At 41.7% G+C, this 17,895-nt stretch overlaps 1 protein-coding gene across 4 annotated transcripts in view; it reads right to left on the bottom strand.

The window, feature by feature from the left end:
- Positions 1-17,895, bottom strand: part of EFNB2 (ephrin B2) — a 53,528-nt gene that overhangs the window by 22,586 nt on the left and 13,047 nt on the right. For 2 of the 4 annotated variants that reach the window (XM_042844172.2, XM_065581031.1), the window contains exons 2-3: positions 15,633-15,825; positions 3,638-3,921 (exon numbers count right to left, since the gene is read on the bottom strand). In XM_042844172.2, coding sequence (XP_042700106.1) covers positions 3,638-3,921; positions 15,633-15,667 — 319 coding nt within the window. In that variant the 5' untranslated portion in view covers positions 15,668-15,825. The remainder of the gene's footprint in view (positions 1-3,637; positions 3,922-15,632; positions 15,826-17,895) is intronic. The other 2 variants (XM_005304996.5, XM_042844171.2) reach the window with 1 other exon arrangement.

Genomic DNA, 17,895 nt, shown 5'->3' with positions numbered 1-17,895 from the left:
CAGACTTTTGGGGGGTATTGTGGGTATGAAGATCTCTCTCTTATATTTCCATTACCAAAATGTCTAAGTGCCATGGGAAAAAATGGATTTAACTTCACCTTTCCCTTATGGCACGTGGTACAATGGTGTTTCGCTACCCACTTCACTATTAGCAGTGCCATCATCATCATTGCCAGGATCCTATTTTATGGATCAAGCCACAGTCAATTCTCAAGAGAGGTTGTGCTCCATAAACCTCCCTCCCAAGATCATGATTCCCATGATTCATCTGGTCACACTTAGTCTAGAGAATGCTAGAGTCTTACAGTGCTTCCAAACCAGACAATGTCAGATGGGAACATACTGTCAAAAATGCAATGCAAAAAACACACACAGAAGGGGAAATATTACAACAAAATATTCGAGTCTCTCATACAATAGATAACTCAATGCATTCTTCCAGAGGAACTGAGCACCTGTTAAGCTGAAGATTCAGGAATCTGGAGTTTATGCAAATAATTTGTATCCTAATTTGCATAGATAATAAATATGCACTATGTTATTTACATAATTGACAGCAAATATCTTGATTACCAGTACTTACTTCTGACAGGGCTATATCAGGGAATAAGCTTTATGGACTTGGGAATTTCTGAGCTCTTAGCTGGCTCTGGCATATCTCTGGGCTGGTGTTTAAGTAACTGGCTTCTTTTTGAGGCACTGTCCCTGGCTGTTCTTTGTCCTAGCCCAGGAAGGGGCTGTGGTTGGGCTACTTGCCCTGATCTGGAGGGGATCTGGCTGCTTCCTACCATCAGCTAGTCATTCTCTGCCTTGCCAGCTATCCCTAATTGGATATCCCTTATCTTTTGCAAACTAACTGGGATGGGAAGTGAGCTCTGCCTGCTATTCCCTAGTTATGGTCCAGCATTGCTCTAGCCCTAGATCTAGGTCTCCGACCATGGGTAGGTTGGAGGACTATGTTCTACAACATCTCTGTGGTGAGAGTCCTCCAAGCTGGCTCTCTGTGGTTAGAGGCCTGGAATACTCTAATTATAGAGCTCCCACTTGGAGCATCCCTGACTGTAACAGCCTAGAGCATCTCTCTTCAAGTTTCTGGCCAGGGGGAACTTCTTGGACAGAGTGGGCCTGAATAGGGCAGGCTAAGGGTGGGATAAGCCATGGGGCAGAAAGGCCAAGTCCTTGCTCCTGCCCAGCTGACCATGCCCTTTCTAATCTCTGCCTTTGCCCTCAGCAGCGAGGCTAGCTTGGTGCAGCAGTACTAACTCGCACCGTATGTGGTATTTTGCTCAGCTCCCATGGGCATGTGAGAATATGTGAGAATTTCAGCTTTCAGAAAAGAAGCCCTCATGATTGTGGGAAAAAGGCTTGAAAACATGAACCCTGAAGCCTCAAAAAATAGAAGTCCAAGAAAAAAAAGCATTTATTATTTTCAAAATCTGATGATTTAAGTAATTTTGGGGTCTTGTGATTTCCAAACATTTGGGATTGGCAATACTGTTGGGGGCAACATTGTCACTGATTCCCGCATTCTTAGCCAGTTATCACCTTCCCTCCAAGGAGTGCAGAAGCTGTGGAGCAGACGTTAACACTGCTCCAAGTAGCATTAATGAAAGCAGCATTGTACAGCCAAATTCCAAAGGATTTTCCTAGCTCTGCTCCCCTGGGTTCACTCATCTGATGAATATTAGACCTGATTCTGGTTTTGCTTAACTGATGTAAATCAGGAGGAGCGCTAACAAACTCAGTGGAGTTACCCTGGTGTAAAACTGGCACAACTAAAATTTGACTCAGGCCCACTGCCTACCTCTGAACCACAGAAAAGAAGGGAGTTTCAGCTCCACGATACCTGATTTTCAGAGCTACTGAATGCTCACAGGCCCATTGCTTCAGCTGCGGGCAGTGGGTGCTCAGCACTTCTGAAAATCAGACCCCTGGGCCCAGATCCTCAAAGATATTTAATTGCCTAACTAGTTAGGTGACTAGATATATTTGAGAATCTGGGCCATGGTGCTTAAGAGCACTGCCAGCATAATACCAGGTAGGCCTTTTGTTGATATCACAATAAGCAGTAAGTGTGGCAGGCCATGTTGTTAGGCAGTAAGGTATTATTGAAAATCTAGTATGGTTTCTGAGGAATAAGGCAGCAGGTCAAGCGACTTCTACCAACCAAAGAATGCAATAATCCTCCAGGAAAGGCAATATCTATTATGTCTTATTGTTATAATGAAATTATAGAAAAATAAAGAAAATGAGTCATACTCATGGATTTACCCAGAGAATTGTTGACTCACATATGACAGACCTGACAGCCTATCAGAAGGTTTCATTTGTGCCCATAATTCTCGAGTTATAATGGTGACATTTATTCCATTATATCTGGTCTACTGTGGACTTTTTCCTAAACTAGCATTAAATAACTGAAATATTTCACCCTTAAAGCCAGCTATTTGTGTATAAATGGACATGTTTATGTTCCACATTTTCATTAGGAACTGTCACATTTTCATCTGATCCTGCAGTCCTTACTCAGGCAAAGTTCAATGGGCGCTTCGCCTGAGTTAAAGACTACAGCATCAGGCTCTTTTGCACCTACTTTAGTAGACTGGTGGGTTTTCTTTTTTTAGACAGAGCCTGACACCATCAACAAACTGCATTTTAAAACTCCCACATTTGTCATTTAATCAATTCTATGATTATTTCACATTTTAATTACACTGACTGGTTACATATTTCCCAGTGATTTATTACATATTTTTAAGTATAATGAAATTACTAGAAACAGTCCATATGAATATGTATGTAATAGAGGAGCACGTATCCACTTTATTTTTATTATTTGTTTCCCTTTAACACTCAATTTCCTTGTTTTTGTGTATGTTTTTTAAATGATCTATGTTTATTACAAATTTAAAAAATATCAAGAGCAGCTTCTTTCAGGGGCTCAGTTTTCAAAGATAAACACACAAAGAAAAAGATGGGAAGAACCAAGGTCCACCAATGTGCAACCTACCTGTAATTGCAGGAAATGGACTTTCTGGAGTATGCCCAACTCCTACTAGCAGATGATCTCTGCTCAGTTCTCCAGAGAAAGATGGAATGCCTGCAAGGCTTTGAATGAGATACTTTGACCTTAATGTTAGAGGGCCAAATCCTTGGCTGGTGTAAATTGGCACAGTGCCGCTGAAGTCGAGGGAACTATGTCATTGTACACTCGCTGAGGGTCTAGGTCATAATCTTTAATAAGATTTGGCTGAGGCCAGGTTTGGATACCTTAACTCACAATTGGTAGAATATTACCTTGCAAGAAGCCCCACTGACTTCAGTGGGACTCCTCATGTTGTAATGTACTATGTGAGCAAGGATATAGCCATTTGGCGCTTAGTCAGTACCCAAAGCTATTATGAGAAGCCCTTATAAGCATAATTGTATGATCTATAGTGACTGTATACAAGCCTGAAAAAGAGAGAGGGCAGGCCCTACAGATGCAGCAGGGGATGTTAGGTATGTTGTTGAAAACAAGTTGCCAAGAAAATATTTTAAAAGAAAAAACAATACAAACCCAGGCAACTTCTTTACTTGCATACAATGTACATACATAACAAAGAAAAAGAATAAACAAATGCCAACTTGTACTTACATATAATGTAATAATCTTTTTTCTTCTCAAATTCCAGGCCCCAGAGGTTAGGGCTGAACTCTTGAAACTTGATGGTAAATTTAACATCTTGATCTGGCTTGGCACAGTTGAGTAGAGGTGTGTTGTCCTTTTTAATAGTACAGCTATCTGCTTGGTCTTTATCAACCATGTAAACCTTATAATACTCATACTGGCCAACAGTTTTAGAGTCCACTTTTGGGCATATAATATCCAGTTTGTCTCCTATTTGTGGGTATAGTACCAGTCCTTGTCCAGGAAGGAATCTAAAAGAACGAGGAGAAAAGGGGAAACGTGAGACATTTGATAAAGACTGATTCAGACAAATGGCATGTGAAATGAGCAGACAGGAATACACCATTTCCAAACCATACATGATACAGCTGAACGAAGCAGCTGTTGATAGCTTGTGCCTGACAATTTAAAATCAACAAGGTATGAATTTAGTTCTTGAAAATTAGAGCCAGAGTATGTCTTATAAGCACTATCCCACTTTTGGGGTCTTCAGAAGGCTTTGTGTCCCAGGCTATCACAATGTTTACCAAAGCTTCCTTCCACAGATAGCCAACTCCAAGCCAGTGCAGTAAGGGCAGGGTCATGACACCTTCTCTCCTTCCTGTTTTAGGTGACTAGCGTCTCTAGCCTCACACAGCCTTGCATTTATTTTGTTTGATTTCTGCGTGGGAGACCAAAGGGGCGAGAGATTTATTGCACCTCCTGTTTCAGAGCACGGCACAATTTAGGCCTTAGTATTTACGAACATATCAGTTACTATTATGTGTATCGCACAGCACCCAGGAGCCCAGTCACGGACTAGGAGTCCATTGTGCAAGGTGCTGTACAAACACAGAACAAAAAGGCATTCTGTGCTCCAAAGAGCTTACATTCTACTGCCAACGTACAGTAATGTGACCAGCTTTAATGATCTCCTCTTCTCCCTTTTGCTGTCCAATCCCATCGAGAACAAGGTTGTGGTCTTTGTAACTTCAAAAAGGCTTTATTTCTTGTATTGCAATCCAAACCTCCACTATTTCTCTAGCAGTCCTTTGGAAACTCTGACACAGATTTCATAATTCTTAGCGAATCACAAGTGTGCAAGCATTTTATTTCCATCCCGCTATTATATATTTGCTGTTAGAGTTAATTAACAGGCAAGCTTCATCAAGAACATGTTGAGTTACTTATCATAATTAGTCACTCATCGATCAAACAACAGGACTTATTTTAAATTGTGCTTTAAAATAAATGTTTTACAAACCCATAAAGGAAAACTAAAAATAATTAATTGCAATATTGATTCAGCCACAAAACAAAAAGCCCTATTCTTGCAAGGACAAAAGCCATTGCACTTTTCTGCTAATCTTTTTTCTTAAGATGTATTTGGTCCAATTAATGCCTCGAAGCAAGTCTTTAGAGCTGGAACTACTGATACAATATCCCCTAATACCTACAGCTAAAAGCCTCTCTCTTCCTGTTTTCTCCTACCTGCCAGCCATATTGCTGCAAAGATCTTCCTTAATGGAGAACTGCTCCGAAAAACTGAAACAATGGCTTCCTAATGAACATCTTTCTTCAAGTGCTAACACTAAACAACACACTTAGAAAACCCAGCTCATTCGTAGGCAGTCATCCTGCAGGCTCATTAAAACATCAGAGATGGAGAACAAAGCTGTAAGCCTAAAGTACCCCCATCCTTTACGTAACTAAAGGAGCCCACCAGCTATAGCATTATTAATAGATCAGAAGTCACTAACTCAAAAACAGCAATGAGGCGCCCCCAGTTTCTGGTCTGTAAATTGCGATTGCTTGGTCCTGCACAACATGAGTTTAGGATTTATGATTTGTACTAATGAATGGGATTATTTCACTCACAAAGCCTTTGGAAGAATTATATTTGTTGTGAAGCAGCAGGTAGCAGGAGAAAGGCAATTGTAATTACAAATGCATTAAAAAAAACAAGACAGTGTTATGGCAAGAAAAGTGCATGTTGCTATAATTCACTGGGTCCCTCTCGCTCGTGCTATTTAATTTCTGTGTTACAAATATTGGGCTCGGCCATGCCTACTGGGCACAGGCCTACACTGGGGCCAGCGTGAAGCTGCACTGCCTCCCAGAGCTCATAGGCATGCAAGAGGAATGCATCCAGTGCTGCATCCCCAAAAGGGGCTGCATATGCTCTCTCCATGGCAGAGATGGCCAGAATGGAGAAGCCCCACCCCTTGCTTTCTTCTCCCTGTCGCCTTTGGAGAGGCCAGCACCTACGGGGGCACAAGCAGAGTAGCAGGGAGTGGCCAAACCTGCACAGGAGCATGAGGAGTGTTGGGCCAGGAGAAGAATTTACTGTACTTCTTTCCCATATACCAGCAGAGGGGCTGGCCACAATCCTGGGGCAGAGGGAAGATTACTTGGGCTCCTCACCACTGTGTGCCAGGACAAAGGCCAGCGGATGTTTGGTCCCAGGCCTGCAAACATTTACTCCTGTATTTCCATTGCAGATGATGGAAATACTTCATGCAATTCGCAGAAGCGTTTGCAGAACTGGGCCCTTTCTTTTAAGAAACCAGCTTACATTTGCATGTAACATGGACATAAATCTTGCATTAATTGGGTTAAAACATGTACCTGCTTACCATCAATCTTGCCAATATCATTTAGAAGCCTTTCTGAAAAATAACAAAAAGGACCTTTTGAAGCTGATCTAAATTTGGGGGGCAACGGGTCAATAGGGATGAGTGAAGTGAATGGAAGTTTGGAGTGCAAAAGGAATGCAGGCTAGGGCCCAAAGTCAGTATGGGAGAACTGTTTTCAATTAGAAACAGACATATAGTGGGAAACATGCTTTCGGTTGTTGTTCTTGTTTGGGGTTTTTTTAAGGAAATAAATAAATGCAAAAGAATAGAAAAATGGACGGGGAAATAAAAGGTTAAAAAGCTTTAAAAGCCACTTAAAAGCCAGGAATCAGAATATAAAGGGTAAAGGACAGAATAGTCACATTTTACCAAGGGTGGCCAACCTGTGGCTCCGGAACCACGAGCAGCTCTTCAGAAGTTAATATGTGGCTCCTTGTATAGGCACTGACTCCAGGGCTGAAGCTAAAGGCGTTAACTTTCCAATGTGCTGGGGGGTGCTCCCTGCTCAACCCCTGGCTCTGCCACAGTCTCTACCCCCACTCCACCGCTTCCCACGCACTCCCCTGAGCCTGCTGTGCCCTTGCTCCTCCCCCCCCCCACCCCGAGCCTCCTGCATGCCAAAAACAGCTGATCGGGAGCTGTGGGGAGGGCTGCCGGTGGGAGGGAGGCGCTGGGAGTGGGGGGGGGGGAAGAGGGGAGCTGATGAGGGGGCTGCTGACATATTTTACAAGAGCTTTAACTGATGCACTAGTTAGACATTACAGCAGAGGGAATATTCTGGCTATGTGTCTGAACTCGGCACATTCTGAAAATCGAACCTGACAACGCTACTTCCACTCCAATTTTCAGACTTCTAGCATTTAACACTAATGAACTAAAGGGAGGGGGAAAAGGGGGCCTGAAAATGAAAGGTGGTGCTAGGAGCCTGATTGAGTTCAAACCTTCTCCACAGTTTGTGGCTTTGGCTGTGACCTTTTCATGAGCAGAGTTCTTGCAATTTACTTTTCTTGTGATAGTAACTTATAAATATGGGCGGAGACTGTAAAGATCAAGAGCTTCACCTGATTCATCTATGTGCCATCACAGAAATGTAGTGACCCATAACTGGGAACAATTAGTATACAATAGCATACGAGTAAGGCTGAGATTTGCCAAAGTATGAGACTAAAATTAGGCTCTCAAACTTCATTGCACCACGACCGTCTTCTGACAACAAAATTACTACATGAGGGAGGAGGGAGAATCAAGCCCAAGCCTTGCTGCTCTGGGTGGAGTGGAGCTCGGGCTTCAGCTTCAGGCCCAGGTCCCAGCAAGTCTAATGCTGGCTCTGGTGACCCCTTTAAAATGGAGTCACAACCCACTTTGGGGTTCCAACTCATAGTTTGAGAACCACTACAAAAACTACACTGCAAAAACTCCCTGAGGCTGCGTGGCTCAGATCCCGGGTCAACTGACTTGGGCTCGGGATTCATGCTATTGGGCTAAAAATATTAGTGTAAATGTTCCTGCTCGGGCTGCAGCCTGAATTCTGAGACCCTCTCACCGCATCAGGTTTCAGAGGCCAGGCTCCAACCAGAGTAGGAATGTCTACACTGCTATTTTTAGCCCCACATCATGAACCCTGCAAGCCCAAGTCTGTTGATCCAGGGTTTGAGACTCACTGCTGTGGGGAGAGGAGGGGAAGAGTTACAGTGTAGATATCCCCCTATATTTTTTCATTTAGGTTCCTAAATAAATAAACTGATTTTCAAAAGTGCTGAGTAAGGCCACTAACCTAGGTGTCTACATATGGAATTAGGAGCAGAAATCTAAGACCCCATTTTAAAAAAAATCTTGGACTAAACCTTTACATTGCAAATGGAGGACTACATTCAGCTTTGGTGTAAGTTAACAAAACTTCAGCAGGGCTGAAAATAGCTTGTAATATTTATATCATTGCATCTACTGTTTACAAGTTTTAAGCGTAGTGAGCCAAACACCTCTCTGTTGAAATCGTTGAAGGGCTGCATAATAAAGTCAATAAGTTGCTCTCATCCTACAGTCCTAACAAAAAATTCAGTGTTTGAAGCCAACTAAGGTAGCAGCAGGCTGACTGCAGTGTTAAGACATTCACACATCCAAAATCCATCCAAGTACGCTGGAAGTGTTTTGAAAGGTGTGCATGAGAAGGTGTCTTCAACTAATTAAAAGCTTGTGTCAAATAGAAGTGTAACTAATACGGAGGATCAAAAAGTCTTCTGAATCCCACGAACGATGCCAAAGCAATGGTGCCAATGGCATGTGTTACACTAAAGATTACACTCTGGACTGAGTCTCACAGCAAGGATACATTAATTATGTCTGAAACGGTTGGGGCAACTTCTACAGCAAAGATACACAGTATGAGGCTTAAAGGCTAAATGCAAACCCCATAGTCTAAAATGCTGCCCTCCAGCTGCCTGCTTTCAGTGCAGATTTCCATTGCTGGTGAATTCAAACAGGTTATATCTGTTAATCTATCAAGGAGGTATAAAAGAACAAACAAATACTAATGGGTAAACAGACACACACACACATGCAAAGTGAGGAACAGACCTGCTTCCATTGAAATCAATAGGCATGCAGCATATTTTCCAAGAATGGGAGTTTTAGGCCGGAGTGCAAGACCGGAGGAGACTGAGGGACAAAGGTTAATTTAATCTACCTTCATCCCTCCCCAATGCCAGGAATTGGATGGCAGCTACGGGATGTTCTAATTTGCGCTTGGTAGCTGTCTAAGGTCCCAAGGGATCGTTCCAACAGCCAGAGTTTGCCTGGCCATAGAGATACTCCTTTTTGCCCAGGAATGTCCCTTATGCCAGCAGCCCATTACCAACAAAGAAGTCTCCCATTCCAACACAATCCTCGGAGGAAGGATCTGCTGGTTTATGGCTCCTTTATGCAGAGGCAAAAGGAGGCTGCTATGTGATCAAATATCTGGCCCACAGAAATTTGTCATCACAATTGCTCTGGGAAAGTATGCAGAAAATATTTTAGGTATAATGAAAGCTGTGCACTGAAATTAATGTACTTTCTCTCTCTGTAGGCATGTTCATACTAACAGTGCATTTTCACTTAGGGTCCAATATTTGTTGACACTGTTCAAAATCCCATGAACACAAGTCCCATCCATTATTTAAACTATTCACTCATCTTGGCCTAATAAACAGTAACATGACAAATAGCACATTCAATTTTCCCAGAAAACATTCTCAAAAGACATTTTCTTTAAAAATTGTAGACCAAATATTCATATGCTCCAAAAACAAAAAAAATGAGTTGGGGGGCTGGGCAGAGAAGAGAACTGGAACAAACAAGGTCTGACCCTCCACTCCCATTAATATTACCGTAATTTTCTACACTTTGTGCTTCTACGGTAAGCCCCAACCATTTCCTGGCATTAATATACTATCCTGGTCAAAGTACTATAGAATTTAAATTTAAGAATTATATAGAAAGGATCTCATTCTCTATTAAATTCGATAGAGTTTTAAGACCAATTTCTTAAGAATGTAATTAAATTTTAGAAAAACCTATTACATTCACCCCTATTAAATTATATGGGACTTTTCCATAAGAGTAACCTGTCAAACCTACCCTACTTCCTGATATTAGACTCTACCAAAATTAGGAGTACATCTGTAAGTGGAACTTTTCATTGAGAATATGTGCTATCCTTACTACATACTCTTCTGAAACTGTAAAATAGTCAAGGGAGACAAATTCTTAGACTACATTAATTAATCCTGACACCAAAAATATGTGCTGCTGTGCTTTTCCCAATCTGGGAAACTGTATGTATTCTCAGCTTTAGAAATTTCCCAATAATGTTTAAATGAATGCAATTATAAAAAGCATGTTAGTACCTATTAACCTCGAGTATATAACTAGGGAAAGAGTGCCAAATTTACATGCTCTAATATCTTATCTGAAATAATTGGTATCAACATTTAGTCTTAAATTAACATGACAAAAATAACCCTAAAAATGAGAACAATCAAGTTGTTTCTTAAAAATGAAATGTGAAACCTTCTGTTAAAGAATCCCAGCTACTTAACTTTATGAAGTTTAACTACCAATCTGACTATAAAGTTACTCATTGAAAAGTTTCATTAAGGAAATGTCATGAATACTAATAGCCTAATATGTTAGATGTGGCCATGTTGCTTGTAAAAGTACAAACTGCAGCAGACTAAAGACTATTGTGCCAAGTATATCTCCCTATTTAAAAAAAAAAACAAAAGGAAACAATGGCCATTAAATAATATATATATTCATTATCTTGCTTTTAAAACAATGACAAAATTAGTATTTTGCATATCAAATCCCATATGTCCAAACCCCATTTTGCATATCAAACCCCAAATGACTGGAAACCAGTTGTAAGTGAATGAGTTTTCTGTTCGATACAGAAATACAACGTTTTATATCAATCACCTTCTTATTCCATTTCAGGTTACGACTATAATTTGGAGGTACTGCATACCTTATTAGGAATTGTATCTATGCATTTTCAGAAGCAGTAACTTTATGGGCCTGATCCCACTGAAGATTAAATTGCCACTGAGCTCAATGGGAACAGGGTCAGATCCGGCATGTACTTAGCTCCCCAGCAGCTGATGTGGTAAAAATATCAAAATGAGCTGCATCAAAAAAAGATGAAGGTGAAGCTTATCTTTCAAAACTCTTATGGATTTTTTTTTTTTTTAAGCCACTAGTCTTGCACAGGTCCTCTGAGAGAAAAATTACCTCTGACTGTGAGATTGACACCAAAAATATAATGTGATGATTGAATCAATTTAACACACAAATTAGCAGAGTAAACTTTGAAAATTTAAATGAATGTATTCCATTTCATTTCATTTCAATTGACTTAAACATGGTTTGGAATCTATTTTCCTTGCCAGTGTTATATTATTAGGCTATCAGAAGCACATAACAAGGTGTAACACCAAATTTTAAATGATGCACTTGTTTAAAAAAAGTCAACTTCTCATCTAGCATCTAATCCACCAAACTCTTAGGCTACGTCCTCACTACGGGGGAGGTCAATTTAAGATACACAAATTCAGCTTCGCGAATAGCATAGCTGAATTCGACGTATCAGAGCCGACTTACCCCGCTGTGAGGACGGCGGTAAATCAACCTCCGCGGCTCCCCCGTCGACAGCGCTTACTCCTACCTCTGCTGGTGGAGTAGAAGCGTCGATTCGGGGATCGATTGTCGCGTCCCGACGAGACGCGATAATTCGATCCCCAAGAGATCGATTTCTACTCGCCGATTCAGGCGGGTAGTGTAGACCTGCCCTTACTCACACAAGTAATCTTTGATCATGCAAGAACTCTCTCTTACTTTAATGGGACTACTCATGTGAGGAAGGATTATTTGCATTAATAAAGGATTGCAGGATCAGGCCCAAAAAGAGATTTAATAACAAAAAGTAAATTCAGTTATAACTTAAGATCATTGAAAGTCAAATTTACAAACTACAAAATATCACAATGCAAGTTTCTAAAACAGGGGCTATTTGACATTCCCTTTCATGAAGGAAAAAATAATGGGGAAAAAAAAACCCTCGACAAAGGTACGTTTTAGGCTTGGAAACATTCTACTTATTCCCTTTGGCAAGCCATTTGAACACAAAAGCTTCAAAATAGTATCCATTGAAATAGTCACTATTCTCCATACTCTATTATTGAATTGTGCTGTGCCTGCTCACCCCTTCCTATATCCAACGCACTCCACCCTGCTTCTGCCTAGACAGGAGGAAGTACAGGCAGTGTGTTGAAAAAGGAGTGTGTCAGGGGTTCAACCCACAAGGGCTTGTCTACACAAACATTTAGTTTGCAGCAAGCTGGGGTGTAAATCTACTCCACTTTGAAACAAAAGTAGATCCAAGTGCATCGAGGAACTGCTAGTGCGTGTCCACACAGAGACTCAGCATGCAGCAGGCTAGTGCTGGGCAGATATACCCACCCAGCTGGCCGTGAACTAAATGTTCATGTAGACAAGTCCTCAGTCTCCATTCTGGGCACAAAATAGCAGCATTGCCACCAGTTAGTGTAATAGAAGTCGTCACAACCCCAGACATGTCATACTACTTTATAGAGGACCAGATCCTATTCCCACTGAAGTCAGTCGCAGAACTTCCATTGACCCCAGTGATGCAAGATCAGGGTAATCTGGAGAGAGGGGGTGTCATATACGTACTGCTAAAAGCCTGGCAACCTTTCCACAATGACTCTGTGATGTTAGATTTAGTCTAAATTGTAGGTGGATGGGAGAGTTCAGTTTCAGCTGTTCCAATTAGCAGTTTTTGGTAATCATAGAATATCAGGGTTGGAAGGGACCTCAGCAGGTCATCTAGTCCAACCCTCTGCTCAAAGCAGAACCACTCCCCAGACAGATTTTTGGCCCAGATCCCTAAATGGCCCCCTCAAGGATTGAACTCACAACCCTAGGTTTAGCAGGCCAATGCTCATACTTTACCAAATGCTAGAGAAAAAAAGAAAAATAAAAAACAGAAAAAACTAGTGAAGTACTTTTATGCACGTGCCCCAAGGTATACAGATTTTTGAACAAAATAATATTTGCTTTGCACAGAGCTACAGAACTGTGCATTGATTGTCAGATAGTGCCGTTATAGCACAGCCCTGAAGAAGGGACATTGTGAAGAAGGGACACAGCCCTGAAGAAGGGACATACATCCCCAGCTACTCAGCCCTGAGTGACATTGGGAGGCATAACTGTAGCTCTCGGGGAGTGAAGCCCCTAAGCCAGCCACCCTTTAGGAAGGTGCAGCATGTTCTTGCTTATGCGTCCAGCCAGCTCGAGAGGCCATTGCCAGGGAGGGGGGCGGAGGGGGGGGGAAATAAGCATGGTCACATTTCTTCTGAACCCCTTATAGAAGCACCTCTAGGGGGCCACAAGTCGGGTACAGTCTTGCGCTTGAAGGAACACAAAGCCTCCAATTGTGACCAGCTCCTGGGAAGGGAAAGTCACCCGCCCCCTGCCCCATCCTTTGTGTACATGCAAGGGGCCAGCCACAACCCAGCGCTGAATCTGCTCTCCTGGAGATACCATTAAATTAGATACTTTATCTTCTCATGAGAAGATCTGGTTTTCAAAGGCTATGACTTCAGCTTAAAAATTAGCTCTCATTCAATGGGAACAATGCATGATACAATGTAGTGCAGCCCAGGCCTTCTAGTGCTGCCACCTCAAGCCCTGGGCTGAAATAGTGGTCACTGATCCCTGCATCTCCAACCCACGAAGCCCAGCAACTGGAGCCATGTAACTGAGTAGTCAGCAGCTTCTTCCCCAGCATTTCTCTCTATACTGGCCTATTCAAAATTAGCCTCCCCAGGACATGGAGTGCAGAAGCCCTGATGAATGGCTACTCTGCCTTCAACCCCTCATAAAGGGCTACCACAAGATTTTTGGAATACATCATGTCTTCCGTGCGTGCTCAACCATGGGGGTGAATTTCAACCACACTGCATAAAAGGCAAGATTTTACTTTGCTGGGGAACCTCCTTTTCCCTCCCTGTTTGACTGTCAATTAGGAAAAACACTAAAACATTTCCACCAACCTCCTGAAAATTTAGACAGGCTCATGCTTTACACCCCTCACTACCAGACATAAATCTGGGCTGAGAGATTGGTGCAAAGTATACCACACAGATGGGGAAAACTGCACTTCCTCCTGCCTGAAAAGCAAAACACTCCCACAGCAAATGCCTATCTGGCTTTTTTTACATCAGTATGGGGAGTAAAGTCTGGCTTTTTTCGCACCAGAATGCAAACCAGGTAGTAAGGCCTGAGATTATGAAAATGTGTAGGCTCTAGCCCAGGGGTCGGCAACGTTTGGCACGCGGCTCGCCAGGGTAAGCACCCTAGCGGGCCAGGCCAGTTTATTTACCTGCTGACGCGGAAGGTTCGACCGATTGCGGCCCCCACTCGCCGCAGTTCGCCGTCCCGGGCCAATGGGGGCACGGGCGAGGGATGTGCTGGCCGCGGCTTCCCGCCACCCCCATTGGCCCGGGATGTCGAACGCGGCCAGTGGGGGCCGCGATCAGCCGAACCTGCCACGTCAGCAGGTAAATAAATTGGCCCGGCCCGCTAGGGTGCTTACCCTGGCAAGCCGTGGGCCAAACGTTGCCGACCCCTGATCTAGCCCTTTTAACTGGACTGATATTAGGCTTCTGTTCAAAACTACAGCTTTTATATTCAGCTTTCTTACGTGACCTCCACATAAAGTACTATTAATAGCAATTAGCTTTTTTTGTATTATTGTGCAGAAAGCAATTACTGCAGTGGCATAAGAATATGAAGCACTAGAGAATTCAGATCCATTTACTAAATCAATTCTGGTTACCACAAAAGAGAAGCTAATGTGTTGTAGGCTTGGTCTCCAAACTGAAGAATGTTATATGAATATTACCAATATTCTATTTTAAACCTGTGTTTGATTATATTACCAATATTTTATTTTAAAATGGTATTAGATTATCAGTTTGGTAACACACACACACACACACACACACACTTCAGCAGAAAAGGTTTAAAAAAAAAAAATCACAAATGGCTGCAGTGGAGAGTGGAAGCCGGTCTGTATAAATGGGTTATTCTGTGGAATTTCTGAAGAGAAAACACTCAGTAGGTGCATTGTAATTAGTTGCTCTTCTAGTTACCTCTTGATAAATGATGCATGCGGCTCTGGATGAGAGCCCAACTCTTGACCCATGACACCACTACACACTTTAGTACTTCAACCAGGAATCCCAAGCCTCAGAGTTCTTTTTGTTTTGTTTTTTACACAGATGCACTTCTGGTAATGCACAAAATGAGCCCTAGATGTTAGACTTCTTTCAGAAGTGCTTTATGTAGTTATGTTCTAAATACACTTGAGGAAGGATTTCTGACTCAATCGTTCCAAATGGGCAGCATGTTTCATGCTGAGGTTAAAGGACAGAGTACAGAAAGACACACGTATAACATTTACTGCCACAATGCTTAATGTTAAATGCCTTCCACGATTTTTTAAGTCTCTACATGCAGAAAATATTCATAAATACTGGTTATTTTAAAGACAGAAGATCAGAAGCCTAGAGAGAAATGCCACCTCTACCATGAAAAAATACCCTTAAAAAAATCAACATTTTTTGGATAGCACTTTACTGCCCCCTTTTGCACTTTAACATTAGAACAGGTTTCAGCATGAACTTACTTATGTGAAACCCTGTGTGATAATGGAGTACAACAATAGGGCACTAGGTTTATATAGGATTACGTTATCACACACTGCTTTTGGAGCATCTTGCAATTACCTAAAATGCAAACAAGTGAGGTGTTGATCCTTCATGGCCTTCAGTCTGCCAGGAACCGATCAGTAATTGGAGGCTTGAATGGGCATTTTCTACTTTAATCTGCTTGCATGTGTGAGCTTGGGGTGATCGTTTGTTATCGCAGGTGGCCCTTCTTTCATACTTTTCTAAACCAAAGATCATCTGCAACTTGAACCTGGTTTATTCATTGGAAAGAAAAGAGTGACAAAGGGTCATCCAGTGTGGGAGCCATTAATGCGTTAGCAATCCCTGTGCTAAAAGTATAGGTGTGTGTTTCAAACCAGAACTTCACAAACTGGCAGGCAAAATATTTTCATGAAAGGTGAAGACAAGAAGCCTCTAGACATTCAAATGCCCTGCAAGCCCAAGGGCCACAAACCCGTTCTGCAACTCTGCACTGCAGCTACAGTAGTTGCAGCATTCTTGTGTGTGTCTGTGTCTGTGTATACATATAGTGCAAAAGGTAATAAATCTATAGCCTAGTGGCTAGTTATTTACAAAATACTAATTCATGATGACAGAGCCAGAGGGGGCTCTCCCTGTCCCAGTAACCTTGGCTTTCATTTGACAAAGTCCATGTGCTGTTGTGTACACTTATATTTAAACTTAATCCATTTCCCTCTGTCATCCTACAATTACTATACAAGTCACAGTAATATTAAATTTCACTGCCTACAGCACCCACAACTGAACCTCTACTGTAATGAAAACCAATTCCCTTTGATATTAATGCTCGTGTTTTTTTCTCCATTTGCTAGCCACAAAATACAGGAAGAGCCTGATGTTGACTTAATTAAAGAGTTTTTGTTTAAAATATGATGCTGGAAACATTAAACTAGTCTTTGCTCTCCCAGCAAAGGTAATCAATTTATTTATTTACTTATTTATTTGTTTGTTTGTTTAAAATCCAGGCCATGAATTCAGTGTAACACAATCCTGGTGCTTCACTCGAAGTGCTCAAAAATACTGAGACGAAAATGAGAAGCATAGCATTTCCTTGAAAAGATGCAGAGCTGTGTGTAGTGTATGGAAAAGAAAGTCAAATCAAACCATGTGTATTTCTGACAGAAATCACTAAAGTCTCTGATCTTAGTAAGCTAACAGAGCCCAGCTGGCATTTGCCAAAGAACTGGCTTTTAAAGGACACTATAAATCACAAACTAAGGCTGGTAAAGAGACAATAAAAACAGATGTTCTATTGCTGTGCTATTCTGTGTTCTACTCTGTTACTGTTACAGAACCAAATCTGGTGTCAGCCACAATGCAAGGAGGTGAAATAAAGTTTTCAGTCTCCTTTCTCTTAAGTATAATTTGTTTGCACCTGTACAGTCTTGTTCCAAGCAATGCTCCCAGCAGCAGTCTATAAAAAAGGGTGGGGACTGCCTTGTTATTTAGTGAGACATTAATAATCACTGACTATCGCTTATTAAATACATTCAGATAGTATTTTCAGCTGGTTCACAGTTGTTCTAAAATAAATTATTCCATACTATTTGTCTGCATAAGGAAACTGTAGAGTTGGAACAGGTTCCTATCTCATACCATTTCAGCCTGGGATATGTCATACCAGCAGTTTGTCACATTATAGGATGGAATAAACAAACATTGGCATGTTACAATCTAGAATTTATATGTGAATATTTTCAGAAAACCCATCCACAAATGTCATTTAACCTTTTTGTTTTATCTTACTTGCTCTTCTTTTCACATGCAAAAAAAAAAAAGCCTCAAGTACAGGAGTAATACAAGGACGTTTCACTTAAAGTAGAGATAGACCCAAAGCAAAACTCAAGATACAAACTTGGGGTCTAAATCAGAACTACATCTCTTTGTAAACCACAGATTCAATCAGTCCTGAACTTGGGGATCTGAAATCGAGATTTAAATCAAAACTTTCCCAAAATTCAGATCCAACTTTCAGACTCAGCCCATTTTAGAGCTAGGCTCGAGCTGTGAGCAAGAATCCCAGCTTGAATTATGTCTCAGATCTAAGATGTTGACTTTGCTCTGGAATAGCCTGGATTCAGCACTGGTGGCCAGCAATCAGAGTAAAGGCACTGGCCGTACTCCTAACAACAGGCAATAACATGCAAAGGTTTGCGTCAACTGAGCTATTCATGTAAGGTTAGAACTTGATTAGCAAAACTGATGTACTCCTAGGGTGACCAGAGAGCACGTGAAAAACCGGGACACTTTTTTTTCGAGGGATGGGGTGGGTGTATAGTTGCATATATAAGACAAAGCC

This window comes from Chrysemys picta, chromosome 1 (assembly GCF_011386835.1).
Source record: "Chrysemys picta bellii isolate R12L10 chromosome 1, ASM1138683v2, whole genome shotgun sequence".
Classification (NCBI taxonomy): domain Eukaryota; kingdom Metazoa; phylum Chordata; order Testudines; family Emydidae; genus Chrysemys; species Chrysemys picta.
This window is presented reverse-complemented; position numbering and strand designations above follow the sequence as displayed.